This window comes from Merops nubicus, unplaced genomic scaffold (assembly GCF_000691845.1).
Source record: "Merops nubicus isolate BGI_N331 unplaced genomic scaffold, ASM69184v1 scaffold18898, whole genome shotgun sequence".
Lineage (NCBI taxonomy): Eukaryota > Metazoa > Chordata > Aves > Coraciiformes > Meropidae > Merops > Merops nubicus.
Genome location: NW_008625326.1, coordinates 57,445 through 79,419, shown reverse-complemented (window position 1 = coordinate 79,419; position 21,975 = coordinate 57,445). Strand labels below are relative to the sequence as shown.

Genomic DNA, 21,975 nt, shown 5'->3' with positions numbered 1-21,975 from the left:
TTTCAGGAAAGCTAAAAGAATGGTCTAATAAAAAATTAGCATCCAACCACTTGCTTTGACTAGCGAATACATGAAATCTTCTCACAAAAAATACAAAAAAAAAAAAAAAAAAAAACCAAAAAAAAAACCACCCAAACCCACACCAAACCACAGCACAGAGGAATTCCTCAGGTTACTATTCTGCATTGTACCATAGCCACCTTAAACCGATGAGACATTCTCTACATGGTATCAACCACTCCCAGGGCTTTGCAGAGTTATGTTTGTGAGAGGTTAAGAGCAGGCACTAATACGAGTATCATGACTCTTTTCAGGCAGTAGGTGAAACCTTGAAGAAAAAGTGGCTCTGTCTTCAAAAAAGTGACCTGACCTTTGCTTTGGTGGGTTTTTACTCTGCAAGAAATAAAAAGCACTGCATGCTTTCCAATGCATCCTTTCTAGCTGATAAACTATTTTGTTCTAGTACTCGGCACAAAAGGACTAGATCTTCTAGAGATCAAAGAGCATGTTATTAGTGCTAGCTAACGACAGCTTCACGCGCCATACTAGAAACGAGCTGCATAGACCCGGAATATGTCATGTGAATCATGAACCGAGTAAATACACCATTGGCAAAGAACCTTTGATATGCTTATCAATTAGAAATAATTCTCATTGAATGATATATATTTAATTTTACAATGACTTTGCAGTTCTTTGGATATCAAAGGCATCACAAATCCAGCATGCTTATCATTTTGACACTTCTGCTCTGAGAATTTCCTGCAGCATGCAAAGAACTCTCTGTAGGGTAACTGTGATGTTTTGCACAAGCAAGCAAAGCTAAAATTGACCTGACAATAAATATGTTCAGAAAAATGCAATAATATATTATGGTTTTACTTGCAATTGATGAAACGTTTCTGAAACAACCTGTAGTTAGTATAAGCAATAGTGGGGTTTTATTTGACACGGAATATGGTGCTGGTCTAAGTAATTCTAGTATGTGATGTGGTAGTAAAGAACCAGTTTTGTTACTAGGCTTTTAAGTATTTAAATATATTTAAGTCTAGCGTAAAATACTGCTTTTATGGAGCCAGATCCTGCAGTCTTTGCACAACTAAAACTTCCATGGAAATCAATGGGAGCTTTTGAAGTACAAAAGCAAGGACATGCCAAGGTTCATCAGGATAACACAATTTGGCTGCTATGCTTTTTGCATATGTTCAGACTTTGCCACTTGCAAGAGTGTAAGAGATCAAAATACAGAAATCCGTGTGAATTCAAGAAGATAAATACCCTTTTTAAACAAGAGTATGGCACAATGTTAGTGCATTTTTTGTTTGGCTAAAATATTTTTTAAATTGTTAAAATATTTTAACTTTTTGTGAATATTTACAATACATTAAGTGAATTTTAAGTAAAGTTTTTTTTTAAAAAAAACCCTTACAGTAAGTTCAACAATGACTATTTTTGTGAAAACTGTAACAATGCCTACAATGGCAGAATTTGGCTCCATATATTGTGTTAGCAAAAAAACTCAGACTGTTTATATTATGTAAATTGCTTTTTAATGTGTAACTAGAGCTATAAACCCTGTAGGCCTAGCCTTGAAGGTTATACATTCAAACTTCAGGAGGAGTTTGCCTCAGTGAGTTACAAGGAACTGCGCTTTATTTGCAAAAACAACTTTATGCTATTTTTAAGCAAACCTTTATCACAGACAAACTCTTGGTTACTAAAATTAAATCAAGGGGCTGATCATTCAGACTTCAATCCTATGAGATCCTGTCCTGCAGGTGGTTCAAATCCTTCCTTGGAACTGGAATATTTCCAGCCAGTCTTGCCCCAGCAAGGCAGTGTCGTATTCCCATTGACTTCATTGGGGCAACTCTAACAAGTTACAAGTCTGTGGCTAGACCGCAGCTGCACTGTTAACCAATGGGTTCACAGAGAATTTATTATTATTATTATTATTATTTTCAAACTGTTTGTGTATTCTGCTTTCAACCAAGCTTTGCTTCCAGCCGTCAGCGCCGCCAGCATACCGACGAGATGGTGGTGGGGTGTGTTGCTGGGAAGCGGTTGTTGCCAGGCTGCTGCTGACTCGCGCCATTGTTGATTTCGCTGTTGTAGGGGAAAGGCTCTAGGGCGGCAGATAAAGCTGTTGCCATGGTGATGAAGGAGATTCCGAGGGAGGAGTCTGCAGAAGAAAAGCCCCTCCTTACTGTGGCATCACAGGTGGGCGGAGCGCGGGGCTCTGAGGAGGCCGGGACACAGCGCACGGGAGATAGCGAAAGCCCCCCATGAACCCCGGCACACGCAGCCCGAGGGGAACCCCACGCGCCCCTCTGCTTCCCCTCGGCGCAGATCCGGCCGCAGCGGTGCTGGCTGAGCCCCTCTGCTTGGGGACCTCACACTGACGTCCTCACGTGGCCTCGCTGACACAGGCAAAAATCATGTGGCATAAGTGATGTAAATGCTTGGGCTTTTAGATAGCCTGATATCAAAGTTTAAACAAACGTGCATTTTTTCCCCCAAATAAAAGGATCTGTAGAAAGTACAGCCTATGTCAGTTACCAGAAAGTTATTGCAAACCAATTTAAAATTTCAATTATAATTTGCACCATCAGTATTCACGCTACAAAGACTCATTTGCAATGCACATATAAAACAAAACCCAAGCACTTCACAGTAGTACCATTTTCAAGGTCTCAGATCCCATCCCTAACCTCTCACTGGGATTTTGCTCCCAGTCCAGATCAGAATGTTAATTTGCATGCCTCATTGCTTTCATTTCTACAACTTCAGTCAAAGGAAGGACATAACATTACACTAAACGCTACACCTTGGAGTAGCCATCAAACCTTAGGTGGTTTCATTAGTTTCTTGAAAGCAGTGGCTGAGTGGCACTGTAAAACACAGCACTTCCCTCTTGCTACAGGAGTTGGATCTATTCCCTCCTGCCACTCGCATGAATTTGTTCCCCAAGCAAGTCCGTTGAGTTTACCGTTAATACTTAGTGCACACAAGTTGTTCCTACTCATCATGAGGTTTACTACAAGTAATCTCACCACATAGTTAAGCAAGACCCTTCAAAATCTGTAATCCTGCTTTACTCCTTTCATGTTTTAGAATAACAGCTACTGTACTTTTAAAAAGCACTTCAGATAGCTGCAAGGCCAGCACATACTTCTCTTACAGAGCATCACAAGTGCACTGCACTAATGCACGTATAGAAATGTCATCATCTGTTCTGGAAACCAGGTCTGGCCATCTCCTCCTCAGCCCCTGTTGAACACCAATTTGCTTGTGGTGAACTCTTAATGTCTATGAAGCAATTGCACAAAAGAAAACGATGCTTGCTTTAAGGCATCATTTCTAATTTTCTACTAAGTGATTAAAAAACAATTAGAAACCAACATAAAATGGTGCTCCCTCTACCCCCCTTAACCCCACACACACCCATCTCCCCCCCCCAAAAAAAAGTTGCAAAACTTCTATTGGCTTCAACAGGGTCAGGAGTTCAGCCTGGGTTCATTCCATGTTTGAAGCACCATTTGTAGTGGTTGTCTGTCAGTCTACTCAGCAATAGTCAATGATAAGTCTACGAGTAAAATGCTTGTGTCTGCTAGTCAGTGTCATTTCTTCCACTAAACACAAATACCTACTTCCCTGCTATGCACCAAAGGGGTGCAGAGGCCAAAAGGAAGCAGAATCAAGTGAAAAAGTGAGTATTTCCCATAGCCATCTCTGCATCATGTACATGTGACACACAGTTACATGACCGTGTTACATACATCATTCACACCCTGTCTGGCTGTGATGTTGTTTTGAGCTGCTGTCTCTTCAGTGTGTCCATATACACCCCTCGTTCAAACCATGCACGTTACCATCACCGTCAGCGTTTGTCTCTGCTCTTTACATGATGAAACAGATGGATGTGGTTGCTGCTCACAGAATGAAACATGCAGGTTCCAAACTGGTTGCAAAGTTCCCAAGCCAGATTAAATTGGTTCATGAGAATAAGCCTGGTCTTTCCAAAGTTATCACCATCACCAAACCTGGTATGGGCACATGCATATCTTAGGAAGTAATTATTTACATTAGGTAACCACACAGCTCCACCTCTACAACTAACTAAGCAAGAAATCTGCAAGTAAAATGCAAGGATCAAGCCCAGATAAAGCAGTACTGGCTTCCTTAGAAGTTAAAAAAAAAAAAAAAAAAGTTAAATTTCCCATTTCCAAAATGTTTGATGAATGGAGGATTAATCACGTCTGACTCCAGAAGCAGACTCTACAGGAAGCATAAGTGGAATCTGATACACAAAGAAGGGATTCTTGTTTTGAGACAAAAAGGTAGGGATGATGTGCAGAGATACCTGAATTTATCTTTTAAGAGATGCCTCTTTGCTGTCTTCCTATGGAAAATGTTAAAAACACATATCTAATACACAAGACGACAGTGAAATATTCACATATTATTGTTATGCTGCTTTCAAATCCCTGCTTGGAAAACATTGACACAAATTATGTGTTGACACAAGTACTGTGAATGAAATCTTAATGAAGTTTCCAATTCACAGATCATTTTTCATCATCAGGTATTATTTCATATCATCAGATCTAGAGGCAAATCTTCAAATAACACGAACCAAAAAAAGTACTGGAGACTCCAGTGGGACTATGCCAATATATGGCAACTGGGAACCTTGACCGTTATTCCAGCAGCAATGACAATAAGCAGAGGGGTATTCTTGGTAATTGAATAGGCCTTTTGATACCTGTTTTTGGTGATTCTGTCTCAATTGCTTTCAATGGGAGTAATTTTAATTGTGAGAAAGCATTCAGTAGTTGCCAAATTTAATACTTAAAGCATCAACAGAGAGTGAGATTTCAGCATTTCAGTACTTAGGGGGTGTTGTAGAACATAATTCTATAACATGATGCCATCTCCCTTTACCTGTGAAAGATAATTCAGAACAGACTGGAACAAATGAGAAAAGGCGGGTTTTTTTATATTATATAGAAACTAAAAAAACTGAAAGTAAGTTTGCTGAAGGTTCAAAGAGTAACTTGATGTTAAGCTATGAGCCAATGTACTTCTAATGGAAGCAGAGAAATAAATGACAAAAATAATGCATAGAAGTTTTATTTGAATTCCAAACTAAAATTTTTGTTTAACATTTTCACAGCTTCTTTGCATTTGTCAGGAGAAAAAAGCTCACTTCAGAATTACTTTCTGATGAGAAATTTAAACCTAAATATCCCCTAGAGTTGAAGTTTAATTGTACAGTCAGCTATGAAATTCCCAATTTACTATAGGTCAGCAAACTTCAAAGGCTTTGATTCAATAAAGTAGTTCGATCCACACTTATACTTTAAAATATGATTAACTGTTTTATTGAGCAGTAGAAAATGTGCATGCCAAATGCCTTGCCAGCCTAACTTTAAACAAACAAATCTCACAGTGTCACAAGAATTATTTGTCCCAGATTCATCACACCTAAATTAGATTCTTCATTAGAGTACATAAATTGAAAAGCTAGTGATTGTAGGATCCCTATAAAAACAGTAGAAAGATGACCTGCAGGAGGTGAGCCATGTCCAAGATGATCCTTGGCAAATATACTCTGGAATTATATGGAACAGAAATGGATGCCCATGAAAAATTCCTTTCGATAGGAAAGCAAAATGCAAAGCATGTGTTGAAAGCTGTCCCCACTTCTCTTTGAAAAATATGGGAGCTGCTTATGGGGAATTTATGCGAGCTACACAGACATTGCTGAGAGTATGATTTTGATATCGACTGCTGGTAGTTTTAAAAGTTAACCTGCAGAACACTCCAGTTTTAGAATTTGAGCTGGAAAGAAGACATTTAAAAAGATGGTGAGAAACAGGCTGAAAATCATCCTACCCCATGAAAAATTCAGGCTACAACATAAGTTGTCAAAAAAAAAAGGATATATTTCATGACTACACCCCAATCAACTTCAACAGATGCTTAAGATATTTTTATAGTCTCTGTGAGGTATTATTTAGTATTCAGGATAGGAATTTTTTTTTTTTTGTTAAAGTGAACTTTATCTGCATGCCTTTTGTTGATCCAAACACGTCTATATTTGTTCAAGGGCTTATGAGTAAAGTACTGAAAACATTTCCACTGCCCAAATTCCACTTTTCTTTTTTCTTGGTTGGATGGGCTTTTTGTTTTTTACTGGAGTTTTTTGGTTTGTTTGTTGGCATTTTTGTTGGTTGGTTGGTTTAGTGGTTTATTTTTTTAACTCTGACATGAGACATTTCAAAGATTTCCTTTCAATTTTATAAAGGAAACAGAGTAAAGATAGCAAATATTCAGCTCCCAGTGTTGTCAGTAGATTTTCTGGTGTGTGTATCAGGGACTCACTACATGAATTTGACTGCACACTCAGTTTTCCATACAAAAGTCCCATTCGAATCGATCATGTTCATTCTAAGCTTCTTAGTATTAGACTTGCATTGACTTACAGCCCGTACCATAAATGTTTCCTAAATAACATTATAGCAGAACGGCAGAAAGGGAATGTAATTAGCTTCTGATTTCTTTTATACCAATCTAAACCAGCATTAACTCAATTTTTACTAATTGATATATATTAATGTAAAAAAAAGGCAAAAGTCATTCCAGTTTTAAATAATGACAATAATTAAGTCTGGACTGCTATAATTCGCTGCACATTCCAACCTGCCCTCTGAGAACAGAGGCAATTTCCTCAGTGATCTTAGGAGGACGACAAATGAGATCATATTTTTATATTCTTTCTAAAGGATTCATGGTTAATTAATTAGCACTATTTCCCATATATCTCAAATCTGTCTAGTTTGACTTATGGTAAAAGTTTTTAGTAGTTTAGCATTGGACAGTTCTTGAGTCCTGATAACTCTTCTCAACTATTATTAAAATGAGGTAACGACAAGAAGAGTAAAAAAACCAAAATGCATAAAAGTGTGCTTAGCAGTACAAATATCAATTGATTCTTTACCTCTGAGTTAAATACTGATCAACACTATATTGCTTTCAGGGCACCATGCATATTTTCAGCAGAAATATTCTCATGAGTATAATAAAGCTGCCTTGACAATATGCTTAAAAGTCATAAATTGGCTGCTTGCCTGAAGTCATACAGATTTCTCTGTCACATAAATTAAATACATTTTCCAAGAAATAACAGTTTTAATTTGAAATTACCATGGGAATTAATGGTGCAATTTTTTTTTTTTCATAAAATAAAGAATTAACTGTACTGTTTCACGCATTTGAAAATGCCTTTCCATTCCATGGGCACAGAAAGATTTGAACAAATTTGTTTTGCAAATAATATATTATACCAGTTTAACCCTGTTCTTTTTTTAACGTTAATAATGAATAGGAATTACTTTTCAGAAATGTGTTGGTTCTTCATTCATGAATACACTTAAGTACAAATATACTGTCCTGTTAGAGTTGCAAGCCATGTACTACAATTGTTCTATATTCAGTGAAATTGCCTTTTGCAGTGACACTGTTCTACTGAATTGCAAGTCTGAAAAAAAAATCACAGCTTTTGAGTTTCAAGCTCTTCAGTCTACAAAAAAAAAAAAAAAAAAGCTATTTCAAAGCAAGCACACAGACCAAGACAGATCCCTGCGGAGAAAGACTGTATAACAAGAAGAAATTATTACTTGCTTCCTGTGAGTGCCCACAGAAACACATCTAAACCCACAGCCTTAGTCTAGATATGTGACAGAATCTTGTTTTAAAAGAAAAATCCACAGAAAAGACAAGAAAAATCTGCATGATTTCACAGTAATTACAGCCTATATACAAAGATGCAGCAAGGGTACAGTAAAATATTTATTTTGGGAAATTAAGAAAGGGCATTTTTGACACAGTGGAAGATCAGTAGGAATGGCATAAGCCATTGATATGTTTGTTATTGTTAATTCTCTCTTCTTCATTTTAAAGTCTTCATGCTTCTATAGCATGAAGATTTGATTGTGCATCTGTCATCTGAATTGACATTTGATTGTGTACAATACTCAGAACACTGCACGAGGCTGTACACAGACCACTACTGCTGGAACTCTTGAACATATCTATGGATCACTGGCGGTTCACAAGTTTGTACATGCACCTCAGTTCCATATAGTCTTCCTTACTTTCAGCTAATGAAAAACATTAAATAATTGTCTAATATTTTGTAAGCAATCCTCACAGTTGTACCCCAGAGATCTGCAAGAGTACAAATATAATCCTTGCATTGTAAGGAAACAGGACTCACTCTAGTTCATCCTCTGTGCCTCTGAGAACTGTGGTTCTCAAATCTGAATTCCTCTTCAGTTGGAGTTGTCATACAAATAGTCATTTCACTGAATGATACAGAAAGCAGAATGTAGCATCACAAGTTATTGTTTGTTCCCTGTAGATACCATCACAACAATTGTGCCTCCTCCCACAGTATAGGTTTCTTCTGGGCTCTCCCAGCAGATAACTGGATTCTGTAGCCTTCCAGTTCTACGAAACTTTCCCAAAGTGCATTTATTCAGCTTGTTGTGTCAAATTTGTTAATCCCTCAATTAACTAGCAGGCTGTTGGCCATTTTAGGAATACATACTAACTACTTCTAAAAACTTTACAGAAATAATTAAGGAAATCCTTAAAGGAACATTCTGTAACTTAAAGACTATATTACTTCACAGCCCTCTAAGGATCTGTGATGAGTTAATTTTGTCTTTGAGCACTGTTGTAGATTACTTCTCCAATTCATACAGTAATATGGGGAAGGGGAGAGCCTAAAACACAAATCCCAGAGTAAAACCACAAAAACAACACAGCCAATGGAGGTAAAGTAAATATAACCTTCTAACAGGAAGGAGAGACACAGTTTTAGTGAACAGTTTCTTTTACTCAAAAAATGCATAGAGCATGCAGGTATTAATGAAACAAATGAATTTGCTTTTATAAAAATGAGATTTAGTGTATTAAAGGTCACATTGTCAGTCAGTCAAAATATGACAACAGTAAATTTCCTCCCCTTCCCCCATGACTCTGATCCAGCAAAACAGTTAAGCACATGCTTAGCCTTCAGTTTGGCAGGACATGCTTAAGTGCTTTGCTGGAGCAAAGCCAAAATGCAGGAAACTGCTACAATTCCTGTGTCTGGTTTCCTTTAGCCAAACCAAGAGGAAGAGAGAAGGAGATGGTGAACTGCGAGATAATTAGTTCTACCCTTCAACACCATGCTATAACTTGTATGGGTCAGCACTTTAAGAACAGAGTTTGGATACTGCTGTGACAGAGCAACCACAGCAAGTGCTGTCACCAAGAAACACAAGTGCTGTTGATAAAGATGCAGCATAATCACATTCTCATTTACAGATTTAGACATCAAGCATAGGTTTTAAACACCACCACTGGCATGGGAATTTAAGTATTCAAAATGGTGCCTATAGCCATCCTCCCACAGCTTCTCTGACTTCACACAAGCCCTCTGCAAGTTGTTCGCATTAGTCCCCACAGGCTACAGCTTATGTGATCTCAGGTAAAATTGGCACCTCTGATTCACAGGCCACTCCACACACTTTCTAGTACTTAGCAACAGAGTACTGGTCATCACCCGTTGAGCAATACTTATCTTCAGAGAGGAAACACTCACCAAAGTGCTCATTGCAGGAGAGTGAAATGGATTTGTCTCAGTTTTAGAGCTTCTCTCAGTTGACATCTGGTGAAAGCCAGTTATATTGTGTGGCCTGTGAATTTATCCTGTTCTTCTGCATCCCAAATATTTGACTGGCATATCAGGTTTTTGAGACAAATTCATACTAGAGTGAGAGAGAAAAAATTAGTATTGCCTTGGTGTAAGGGTGAGGCAAAAAGTCAAGTAGTGATCAGCTACTGTACAATATTAAATAAGGTATGTGAGGTGGTCATTCTGATTGTGAAATATTTATTAAAATTCTAGAAAATTGAGTGAAAAGAAAACCATAATTCATGCAATATGAACTTGTAGCACAAGACTGATTTTTTTAGGGTTTCCCTCTTCAAACCTCCCTCAGCAAGCAGGAAAGGTCTTCCAGTTCTAAATCCTGCCAAGATAATGATCCACAGACACAACTGTCAGGTCAGCGCTTCCAGTGATGCTCTACAGAACAATAACCTCAATTTCTAGTTGTGGTTCCCATTTATTAGTTTTTTAGAAATAGCTAGTTAGTGGAAATCAATTAATTTCATCTTATGCTAGTGAGTGACACCATAGGTTCTCTGCACACACCTGGCACATCATGATCTACCTATAAAGAAAATATTGCTGTCTATGATATAAATAACTAGTGATTCAAGTTAGTTGATGCCTTAGTATATGCCTCTGGTTAACAGTGCAATACTTAGAAACTACTCAAATTAATTTCATTCACTTATTTGTCCAGTTCTGTCTAAGCAGCAGACAAGTTTCTTAATGTTCAAAAACAATTCCCCACCCCCCTCCAAAATCCGAGTTCAGAGGTTTCTGCTTTCTCCCATGCACATTAGCACACCCTGAGCTTTCTAGGTCAGATCATTTCACTGATGCAGTCAGCAGCCCAACCACACTCTCACCAACACACTGAGCAGGCAGTATAGCAAAAGGTCTAAGTGCCCAGGAGCATCTCTGCTGCTGAGCTGTATAGGGGATTACCCACTCATATTTTGTTTCTTCCCGAATTGGTGTCTTGAGTAATTCAATCAGCCTCAGATGACAAAATTGGTAGAATACAATCCAACTAACTTAGGTAGCTAATTACATCTAAATTTTAGGTGCCTCTTGAACCAGTCCTTCTAAAATAAATTCCATATATAGCCAGTGGGAAAGGTAGGTGCCTTTGAAAGCCTCCTGAGGGACAGCCTAAATTAGGCAGGCAGGATCTCCCTTTGGATTTGCTTTTCTAGGCATTTCTCTCTCCCTGTTGAACATGGTGGGAATTTAGGCACTTAAATTAAGAGAACTAGTTCACCATGTGCTCAAAGCATAGGTGCTAATTAGCTACCTATGCCTGACTGGAACCCCCAAGTTTAGATTCCAAATAATTTATCTTATACACTAGCATTACATTATGCCCTACTAACATTTAAAAAAGAAACAAAACAGCATACATTGTGCAAGCAAAACAAGCTCGGGAATGCAGTGAGAGAGAGTATAAAATGGAACATCAGAGCCATACCTTACTGACCGCCTCAGTGTACTCCAGAACTCCCTCAGCAATAAGCCCAGCGCTCTAGGAAGAGAAAGCAGAGAAAGCACTTGTAGCCATGAGCAGGGCAGGGTGTGCAGGAGAACATTATCATAAGTAACTGTAAATGCAGCACTAGGTAAGAAGCTGGTTCTCTCAGCTGTTTCTCAGGTGTGCTCCAGCTCCCTCTGCCTTAAGGCCAAGCAAAGCTGCTCTGTGGAAACCTTTCACAACAGAGCCATGTCAGCTGCCTCCCCACCCCTTTTTCTTCTGTTTGTTTGGTTGGATTTTTAAGTCATACTATTCCCTCAGCATTTCATAACTGTTTTACAACAACATAAGAGGTACACTAGGAACAAAACAAATCTAAAGCCGTTGCTGTACGCATACATAATCTCACATTGTCTCTGGCACAGAAAACACGTCACCACTGACACCAGCACTGCAAGACGCACTTGCGTTAAAACTCTAAGCCAAAGGCCCTGAGGATGAGCAGAAAACAAGTTTTTTCTGCTGCCATAATAGCAGGCTGGCCCTTGCTGTGCCTCATGTGGGCTCCCCACAGCATCTGGGAAGGCTCTAGGAAGGTATTTTACCAGGCAAGGCGCTTCTACAGGGACAAAGGGAGAAAAATCAGGCCTGTGAGGATTTAGGGGTCACTACAGGGCAGAGGAAGAGATGCTGGGTGGGTGACCAGGGGTAGCTAAAGCAAGGCTAGAAGGAAGAATACCTCTCATGGCCACTGCTGCCTTCCAGATGGCCAGTGCTGTGCCACTCCCATAGCAACGTCTGCCCTCCTGCCCCAGCACACCCAGGCCCACACATGACTGGGGGGTTTTGACCCCCCACCAGCACCATTCTTTGGGCCCACACTTACTCTTCAGACCTGAGAATCACCAAGAGAAGAAACCTCAGAGAGCTGCTGCCACCTCCTCTTTCTCCTTTCACAACAGCTCTGGGGCAACATGGAGACCACCAGCCAAACCAGAGCACGGGGGAAGGCAAAATCAGCAGCCAAGGCAGCTGAAGACATGGACACAGCTGGGCAGGGGCAGTGACGGGGTGCAGAAAATGGAGCCCAGGTGATTTCTCTTGGTGCTCTGGGCTGCAGGACTGCCTGGCCTGGGCTGAAGGCACTGAGGCAGACATGGTCTCCAGGACAGGTGCTGCCTGTCCTGGCCTTTGTGATCCGTCTCAGAGCTCTGCTAAATGATTCTTGCTTTGAATATATTTAAGTAGTGGGGCTGATATCAGCCATCAGATGACACTTCTGACTCTTCCTGTATCTCTCCCAAAGCACCAAAAAACCCCACTTCTGTGCTTTTTGGATCAAAAAATTCCAATAGCAGTACTGTGGTGAGAAAAAGCAGCTTTTTCTATTGTGCTGTGCAGAAGTCAGTCATAGAAAAATAATTTGAATTTTGAAGGAGAATTTCATATTATGCATGTCTATTCAGATGTATTAGTAGTAGGGAACATCACCGTCCACAGATTTTAGATACCCTTCAGTTAAAGGAGTGTGTGGGCTTTTTTCTTTAATTAAAATTATTTTATAAAGAAAAATGAAGTTCTTAGAGACAATATGAGAATTTATGGAACTCCTTGACTAAATTAGTACTCAGAAATCAACAGTTTCACAGGCGGAGCCTACACCACTTGGCACATGTACAACTATTGCTCACATAAATCCTGTGCAGCGGTGCAGCCCCAGCCGCCTGGCTCCTGCCTCCAGTGCCGGGTGGTGTTGGGTGGCTTTCTTAATTTCACTCTGCTTCTCCTGTCTGCCACAGATAGATAATACTTCCCAGCTCTGCAGTGGTGCCAGGTTTGATTCATGAATGTTTTAAAGCATTCTGCGATTTTCACCCTGAAAGGTGCTTGAGAACCATAAATTATTACTTTAATATAGATAATAGTTTTCATCTCATGAATGTTTTATAGTGCTGCTCCAAATTCATGCCTGATATAAGTCTAATAACTTGAGCATACTTAAACTAGGGATAAATTTGGTACAATATATGAGGCAGCAAAATGAAACTCAGAGTGTGAGACCGAGGGAGGGCTTACCAAGTAGCATTACATACACAGTAATGTCAGAAACCTGCCCCACTGCCCACTTGCCTACAGCAAAAATATCAGCTCATGGCACTTTTCAACCTGTTAAAGTTTCATTCATCATAAAATGTCTGCTTCACGTCAAAAACTTATTTTTCTAATGGGCACTATTGCTTCACGTATATTGTTTGTTTTTATTGAGAATTAGTGGACTTGATCATGTACTTGCTATCTGTTTTGACATAAATATTTCAATTGAAAGCAGATTAATTTCCACAGGAACAATCCTTTTAATAAGACACTCTTACAGCTTCCACTTCTTAGTCATGGGACTGTAGGACTAAGAGGGATCCTCAGGGCCACAGTCCACTTCTGAAAAGTAATCACAGCACAAACAGCCATGAAGAAAGCTTGTCAAAAGACATTTTAAATAGGTAGGCTTTTTGTACCCCTACCCTAAAAAAATGTACTGCACTTCACTGCTGTGATGGTTATAAGGATTCTTTTAATTCCCAGACCATATCTATTCATGGCTTGTTTAGATCTCTTTGTTGTTGTGCCAGCCTTTCTCTATAGATGAAATAACTTTCCTCCTCCAGTGTCATCTAACCACCCTTTATGTATACATGGAGAATAATTATATTCCCACTCAGTCTTCATTTTGCTAGCCTAAGCAAGTCGAGCTCTCTTAGTCTCCTTGTAAAATGTGGGGTTTATTCCTCCAGCCATTTGCATGGCTCATCTCTGATGAATTCAGTGTATAAGTTCACAAAGACAGACAGTCAGAAAATAAGAAACTATTTGTTTTCTAATTAAACAAAAATGCTTTTAATGAAGTAGAAAGAAGACACAACTTCATAAAAATTAAATCTTTGTGTTTGCTGGCAAAATTGATGAAGTGGATATTACGACTAATCTCCTTTCAGTTTGGTGGTAGAATTTTATTAAGGGACTTTGAAAAATACACTGCTGGTATCAAACAACGTATTAGAGGAGTTTCTAGGGATGGAGATAAGCAACTTTGAAGAGAAAAGATGTTTGCCAGACATATGATACTTCAAACATCAGCTGAGCCTGAGAGAAATTCAGATCTTTGTGGATTCTAGTCTCCTTTCGCTCCGTAACTCTGATTCTTAGCATTATTGCTGGTCTTCCCAGAGTTTATCCTCTTACCCTTGCAGCAAGTTTGGGCACTAAATTGCCTTTCCAGTTGATCTTTAGATTTTCTATTCTTCACTGTTGCCAGTGAGTGATCTTTGGCTGTCTTGATTCTCATAATCCTTCTTCATTCCCTCCTTCCCTCATTCTTTCCTATTAAAGCAAATTTCCAGAGAATAAATTTGGAAAATTTTTAAGCACCCAGATCTTATGATAATGATAATGTGATAATGTACCCTACTAATACATTTTTATAGATACAAAACCAGAATATTTCCTATGAAGTTTTCACATTTACAGTGATTCCTACAGAACCTCTTCTTTCTTGCCTTCTGTCCCCCTTTAAATGGTGTAGGACTTCTCTTTATGCTGTTAGTATATCACGGGATAGCTCTTTTAAGATCCAGCTGATCCAGAGGCTTAGACAATCATTCTGATCAACACCATGTTCATCCAAATATCCAACTTGTAAAAGCTGCTGTACCTTTGCGACTAATGCTAGTTCCTAGAATGGGATGTGTAAATGTAAATAAGAAAAAAGTATTCAAGCAATTTTTGCTGACATCTGGTTTAAAAGAATCATAAAGAAACTTTTAAAATATTAGAAGCAATTTGGGCAACAATTAACTAGGCATCCATTTTCATTTTTTTACCCATAGAAATTAGTAAGGATTGTCACCGAATCATAAACAGAAAAATAACATCCTCCTACGTCTTAAATATCAGTATTAGGTAAAAATACAGACCTGGAGATAATGTGGGTACCATAGAGGCACCTTTAATGAAAATCAGAGGTATGCAGCTGGTGTAAATGCAATTTCCAATCAAATGTTGAGATTTACCAACTTCATGCATCTAAGCACAACTTCTTGTAGCTTCTGTGCAAGTAACTTCTATGCATTGAATGAGACAGCAACCTGGACAATCGGTTCAGAGAATTAAAAACCCACATGATTAAGTCACCTGAAAGGTGCAATCTCCAGTCTGTGTTTGGCCTATGAGGAATTAGAGTTTGGGACAGTATCATGGCCAGATTTGTGTCTTCCATGTTACGAATGCAAACTGGTGTTTCAGTGCAAAACTGTAAGGTCCTGGACAACTGAACAACTACATGTATTACGCACTCAGTCAGCGTTAGGTACCAGCTTAAATGTTTGATCCATCTGAATAATAGGCTTTTTATTTCAATAGCTCCAGTCTTTTCTTGCAACTTTGTAATACAGAAATCAAATACTGAACAATAGTGATTCTAAGCTGTTTTGCTACAATAAATTTAGAGGTAATCCTGCTACCAGAGTAGCTAAATGCCAGTCATTAACAAATATAAAAAATATAAAATGAGAATGACCTTTTTTTGCCAGTTTTAGTCTTCATTAGCATCCTAAATTCAGAAGTTGAAATATATCTGAGAGAAAATTTTGAAAACACAACAGTGGATAAAGAGTGAGAACAAAATGGAGCGGAGAGCAGAGAGGATAAAAGTAGAGCTGAAATAGCACCAGATGAAAACAACAGACAGTGGAAAAACATGTTTTCACATTATTAAAGATAAAGTAAACACAGGCCACACTATCAGACATCCATCCAACTCAGCATAGGTCCTGATCCTCCAGTCAGAGGTAGATTGCAGAGAGGAGACTTCTATTTCTGAGACTGTTTTGCTGTTTCATCTTTTTAATCCTTAATATGTGAAATAGCCTGTAATACAGAGATTTCTTTTAGGTAGCAGAAAACTAAAGCATTCATGCAATTACATTAAAAAGGGAAAACTGCACACAAATAAAAACTGTGTTAGGAGTCTTCACACCATCAAAACTCGTGCAGGAAGTTCGTACTTTCGCCAGGCTCCATCCACTGTCATCCATATGTCTTTGTATTGCAGAGAAGTGTTTTCTGCCTCAGCAGGTTACTCTTTAATGGGCTAATGCATCTTTGCTAGATGAAATAATATTGTGGAAGTTCTGCGGTCACACGTGTTACTTGTGAAAACAAAAAAAAACCAAAACCAAAACCACTTCCAAATATTAAATAAAGCCCTGCTTGGTCTCCTGGTGATAGAGGATGGGCAGTTTCCCCCATCAGGCCTTGTATACTTTAGCCCTATAAACAAAAGAATGCAATAATTCCTATGGAAAAAGATCACCTTGCTGCTTTATTTTTTGTGCAATTTGTAAAACTGGAATATAACTTTGCCCCAAAAGCTTTTTTTTTTTTTTATTTTAAGCCCCGAGCTATTTGTACATTTTCTAATTGCAATATCTTAGTGTCTCACAATCAGAAATAGAGCACATGGCATTGTGAGATGTTTTATTTCTTTAAATTCTGCATCCCAACAACACTCTGTGACCCTGGGATTTTTTGTTGCTAGCTGGTGAATGAGCAACAAGAAAGCAGACCCCTTCTGAGCCCTTCCATCGATGACTTTCTCTGTGAAACTAAGCCAGAAGCTGTTGCAAGGCCTGTAACATCAAATACTGCAGGTAAATGGAATCCTTTGCTATCCCTCACTAGAAAGAAATAATTTTAGTCTTATCCTAATCATTTTATATTTTTGTCAAGTGATTTCTTGATTTGTTACTGTTTGCACAAAATTACAAGCTGGTATTAAATTATAGTTGCCTGATATTTTAGTAGGAAAAACTTTGTTCATTATATTTTAGTGCAAATCTGATGTGATCCGAATCACGTATATTCTACCAGATCTCTGGGGTTGAATTAAAGGGAACTTATTTAAATTCAAGAGGAAGTACATATCAATTTGATAAATTCTCCATCCTTGTTTTTGCAAACTTTTAACCTCTGAGAAAGTCACATTTAGTCTGGTTTTAGCCAAACCCATTTCTTACTCTAGAAAGATTTTCTGTAATAAAAACTTGGATGGGATGTCGGAGAAAAGAGAAGAGTTAACAGAAAAATTTATCCAGGCTGAGTTCAGACACTTTATTAGTGAAAGGATCTAAGACATTTCTTAGCTTCTTGGTTTTACAATGATACAGTGGAGCAGATAATAAAAAAAAAGTAAGAGTGAATCCTGAAAGTTTTTTGAATTATATTGAATTGTATGTGAAACGTATTGTACTTTGGAAGTGTTTTTACAAATTGGCCTCCTCCTATTTGGTATTTGTGCAAAGGTAATCAAAAGAGGTTGAGCAGATTAGCTGAGATATAATAAAATCAGCACAGCACTGCCATGTTCTATTGCTATCTCATACAATGACTTGGCTAGTTAGAAGCCACTTAATGGACATCTATATTCATACAAATTGTTAAATTAATAAGTGGCACTTGAGTGATTATCTTGACATCCAATTAATATGTGTGTAAAGCAATATGCAAGTTCTAATAACAAAAAAACTGGAACTCTGCATTAAGTAACAATGGTAAATAATATTTTTTCCTTTATATAAGAATTACAGATATTACAATGATGGATAGATACATTTCAGGTTGTTTAAGTGTGGTGTTTGTTGCAACAAAGTAAGTATCTGTAGATTCTTTATCTGCCTTGAATAGCTATCAGATTTGGGTCGGGGTAATTAGATTTATTTAATAAGAAAATAAAATTTTCTTATGAAATTCAGTGATATACCAAGAACACAGATAATGTACTTACAAACTGATCTGTCAAAAACACCTGCCCTATAAAGCAATTATAAAGAGGGAGGTTTTCTATCTTCTATATGCTAAAGAATTATAAACGTTGTTACCCTTTCACCAGCTTTTAAATGAAGAACCAAGTCTGAACACTCCTTTTATAGTAATATAGTCCTTAATAGGAGTAGCAGTAGAATTTATAATTATATTCAATATTTATCTCCCAAAAGACAGCAAACAAACAGTAGAAGCCATTCATAAACATACCATTGTTCCTTTGTGACCTAATAAGTCCACCCAAGAAGCTGTCTATCTTCAGCTTTTTCTGTAACAGCATGTGGCACAACAGCAGTGCCCTAAACAGCTCTTACAAGTACTGGATAAACCACAAGATTATACCAAATCTTATCTAAAAGCTGAGTTGTACAGAGAACCCTCACAACCTGAAAATTCTTTTGTGGAGTAAGGCCACAGCCTTAAGACCTAAGATGAATTTCAGATTTTCAGAGGAAAAGATTTTTATGCAAATAAAATTTTTTTAAGCTGCATCCAGTGAAGCACCTGAAATCCATAGGAATATTTGAACACACTGCTCACCATCTTTAGCCAAGAAAGGCACATCTAATCTAACTGAATGCAAAGACATTAGTAATTTTATTTTTCCAATTAGAACAAAATTTTGGAAGTGAGCTATTTGAATTAAAACAATACTTAATTCTAACATTTTGTGTCTAAGTATTATCAACAGGTCTGGATCTCTTGGATCTTAGTGAACCTGTCTCACAAACTCAAAACAAAGCAAAGAAATCAGAGAATCCATCCAGAAGTGAAGGCTTAAAAGCTTCAACCCACAGAAAGAAGACAGACAATTCTGACCTTATCAGTGTGGATACTGAGCAGAAAGTCCAGAATGTCAGAGTTTCAGACAAGTCTTCACTAGATTTAGGTAAGAGTGTAGCTATTCTACCAGTGCTACATAGCCTTGCTTAGCACAAGTTTCTGCTTACTACTATCACGACATAATGAGCAACACCAGAATTCTTTGACGCACTGCATTTCAGCAGGGAGTGTAACCTTGTTTCCACATTATAAATGACTTGAAACACTGGAAACACATTTTGCCTTTGCCATTATACCTATTAAATTGTCACTAAATGTGCAAATAAAGTTTTGAAAGGATTCTTCCAAAGAAGAATTTAGTAAGTGTGAGTAGAATGGTAGAAAAATCTATAGGGGCATCCTAAGAAATTGGTAAAGGACACAAATCAGAGGCAGCCCGTGCTGAATGTCCTTTTTGGAACTGCAGATGTCAGAAATACACTTTATATTTGTAAATACTGCTTTATCTATGCATAAGAGAGAGAAAAAAAGTATCCATTGAATCCATTCTTGTCAAAGAACTGTATTTATACAGATGAAGAAAAAAATAAATCCCAAACACAACTCAATATCCTGCCAAGTATGAACTATAGATGGGCTTTGGAAAAGGTGAATTTAATTTAGTTCCATCCAAACTAAATTACCTGCACTGCAACTGAGAAATTTGCAAGGTAAATGTAATTTATACCAAGGTAACAAATTTTCCCTTCATCAGTACATAAATTCTTCTAAATGACTTTATCTTCAAACAGGAGCTGAATGTCTGACTTTTGCAAAGTAAGTCCAACATATCACTGAATAATATCTGTTGCCTACACAGTTATTTCAAATTGTAGTCACTAAAAAATTCTATTTTTATAATTGAATTACAATTAGGTAATATATCCCAAACAACCAAATACTTTGTATCATTTTATCAACAGGTCTAAATTACACACAAACCACTGATTTTCATTGAAGAGCTCCACTGACATTCTGACCATGAATGTTAACAGATTTAGGAAAATGTTATGAATACCCAATACTTTCACAGAATGTCACCCAGGAAGGTGAACAGTGTTTCTGTATATTGGGCCTTAGCTAAAGTATAGTCTTTGGTAGCACCATTTTCTCTATACCCTACATTTAACAGGAGGTAGAATTTTCTGCAGCAGTTTCTTTAAAAGATTCATATTTTCTTTTCTTATTTTTTTAGTTGATATTCAGACACAGATAGAGAAATGGGATGATGTCAATTATCATGGAGACAGGAGTAGCAAGGTCCACCCTTCTGCAGAGCGAACATCATCATCATCATCTAGAGCTCCATCAAAAGAGCTATTATGGTACAAATCTTTACTTTCCTTACAAAAATATTTCCAGCCCATTTTCTTATCTCACAGAAATGCTCACTTGATGACAAGTCATATTATTAAATCTGTTATGATTACGTTCAATGTGTTCAAGCAGACATTTTGGGCAATGTGTCATAAGCAAGGACGCTATAAAAGGACATTTTGCCAGCTTTTTTTAATGGGAAAAGCAGCAGGTGCTTGAGGTGGTGAGAATTCTACAGAGGCACGCAGTGATCCAAAACCAGCTAGAAACATGTGAGTAAAATAAGAAAAGAAGGATACTTGACAGTGATTTGACAGTCACTGGATGTCCAATGTATTTTGGTTTTACTACCAAGAGGGCAGAATTTCTGTGTGTAACTGGAAGGCAGGATAAAATATCCAAGGCAAGATAAAATATCCAAGCCAAGTACTACATCTTTCACGCAGTTCAACTAAAATTGCAAGAGATGTAAATGAGGGAAGAATTGGACTTTGCCTATGGGAACAGTTCCTGTAGATTAACTCTGCTGCCTTTCTGATATATAAGGAACACTCATACACTGCATTATGCATGACCATAATTAGCATTTTCATACACCAGAAGCACTTTTCTGACCAAATGATGCTTATCCTGTATCTTAACCTGCCCTTTATCTGGGTGTTTCATTAACTTAGAGCTTTACACAAGTTTTGCTCCATTAGCTTGATTTTGGTCTACAGGGTTTCATTTTCCAGGAAGAAAGAATATTAGGATACTGTGGGACAAAAATGCACATATGCCAAGGTGAAGTTCTGTAATCTGGTGTTTGATTCTTAAGACACTGACTGCAGGTACAGTCTTGTGTCATTGCCTAACCTCATTTTGCCTGGCTATGAGCGAGAAGCATAGTGGTAGAGGCCAAGTCTTTGTCCCATTATACTAGTTTCGTGTCAACATATACCCAGGGCTCTGCTGGTGAATCAGGCCTGACTGTTCTGTTGTATTAACTGTTGTCGGTATGCAACTGAAAAGCATAAGAGTGAAACACTGAGACTGGTCCAGGCACTTTTGGTAACTGCCAGTTAAACTATTCTGTTAAAAGAACTAACCTAATTAATCAGTGTGTGCTTATGAACGTGAAAGACAGAGGTCACATGTCTTAGTGTGCAGTGATGAGTATGTAAATGCATTATTTCTAGGTCCACAGAAAACAGGTCACAGTCTGAGCTGACTAACGTCAAGAGTGCCTTGGACTCTGATTCAACATCAGAATTAGAACTTGCACCTGCAATACAGGTAAGAACACTTGGTAGGTTTATTAACAATAAAAAAGCAAGTAGGAACTGTCCCACTGACTAACAGCTCACATTCTGCAAGAACTACTTCAGGGATATTTTCAAGGACTATCATTAAAGATTCATACAGATGAATCTTCACACAGATTCCAAATTAATGTTATGAAAATAACTATGTCAGCATCTCAAACATTCAGAGTTTCACAGTGCAGTGAACTGTGACCTTCCTGTACAGAGGCAAAGACTTCAAACTACAATTTACAGCCTCATCTTCCTTGCCCTTCCTCAGGTTCTGAAGTTCAGACCTCTGGTGGTTCTCTATCCCTGTGATATATCTGTTCTCAAGGGCTCTTGGTCAACCAGGAGTCCCTGGAATTTGGAAATGGCTAAGGAATACAGGAAGGAATCATTAGACTGTTTTCATTAGCAGTTTATCTCCACTGGTGGGAGAGCAGCTTTCTGCTGGAAAAGGAACTCTAATATGCAGGACTCTG

General features: G+C 38.0%; 1 protein-coding gene across 1 annotated transcript in view; it reads left to right on the top strand.

Annotated features, from left to right (window-relative positions):
* Positions 1 to 314: 314 nt before the first annotated feature.
* PEX5L (peroxisomal biogenesis factor 5-like) overlaps positions 315 to 21,975 on the top strand; it is a gene marked incomplete at its 5' end in the record, with an annotated part of 39,301 nt that continues 17,640 nt past the window's right edge. Inside the window, 6 exons of the mRNA XM_008945647.1 lie at positions 315 to 380; positions 2,116 to 2,220; positions 16,786 to 16,897; positions 18,748 to 18,957; positions 20,086 to 20,215; positions 21,386 to 21,482. Coding sequence (XP_008943895.1) covers positions 315 to 380; positions 2,116 to 2,220; positions 16,786 to 16,897; positions 18,748 to 18,957; positions 20,086 to 20,215; positions 21,386 to 21,482 — 720 coding nt within the window. The remainder of the gene's footprint in view (positions 381 to 2,115; positions 2,221 to 16,785; positions 16,898 to 18,747; positions 18,958 to 20,085; positions 20,216 to 21,385; positions 21,483 to 21,975) is intronic.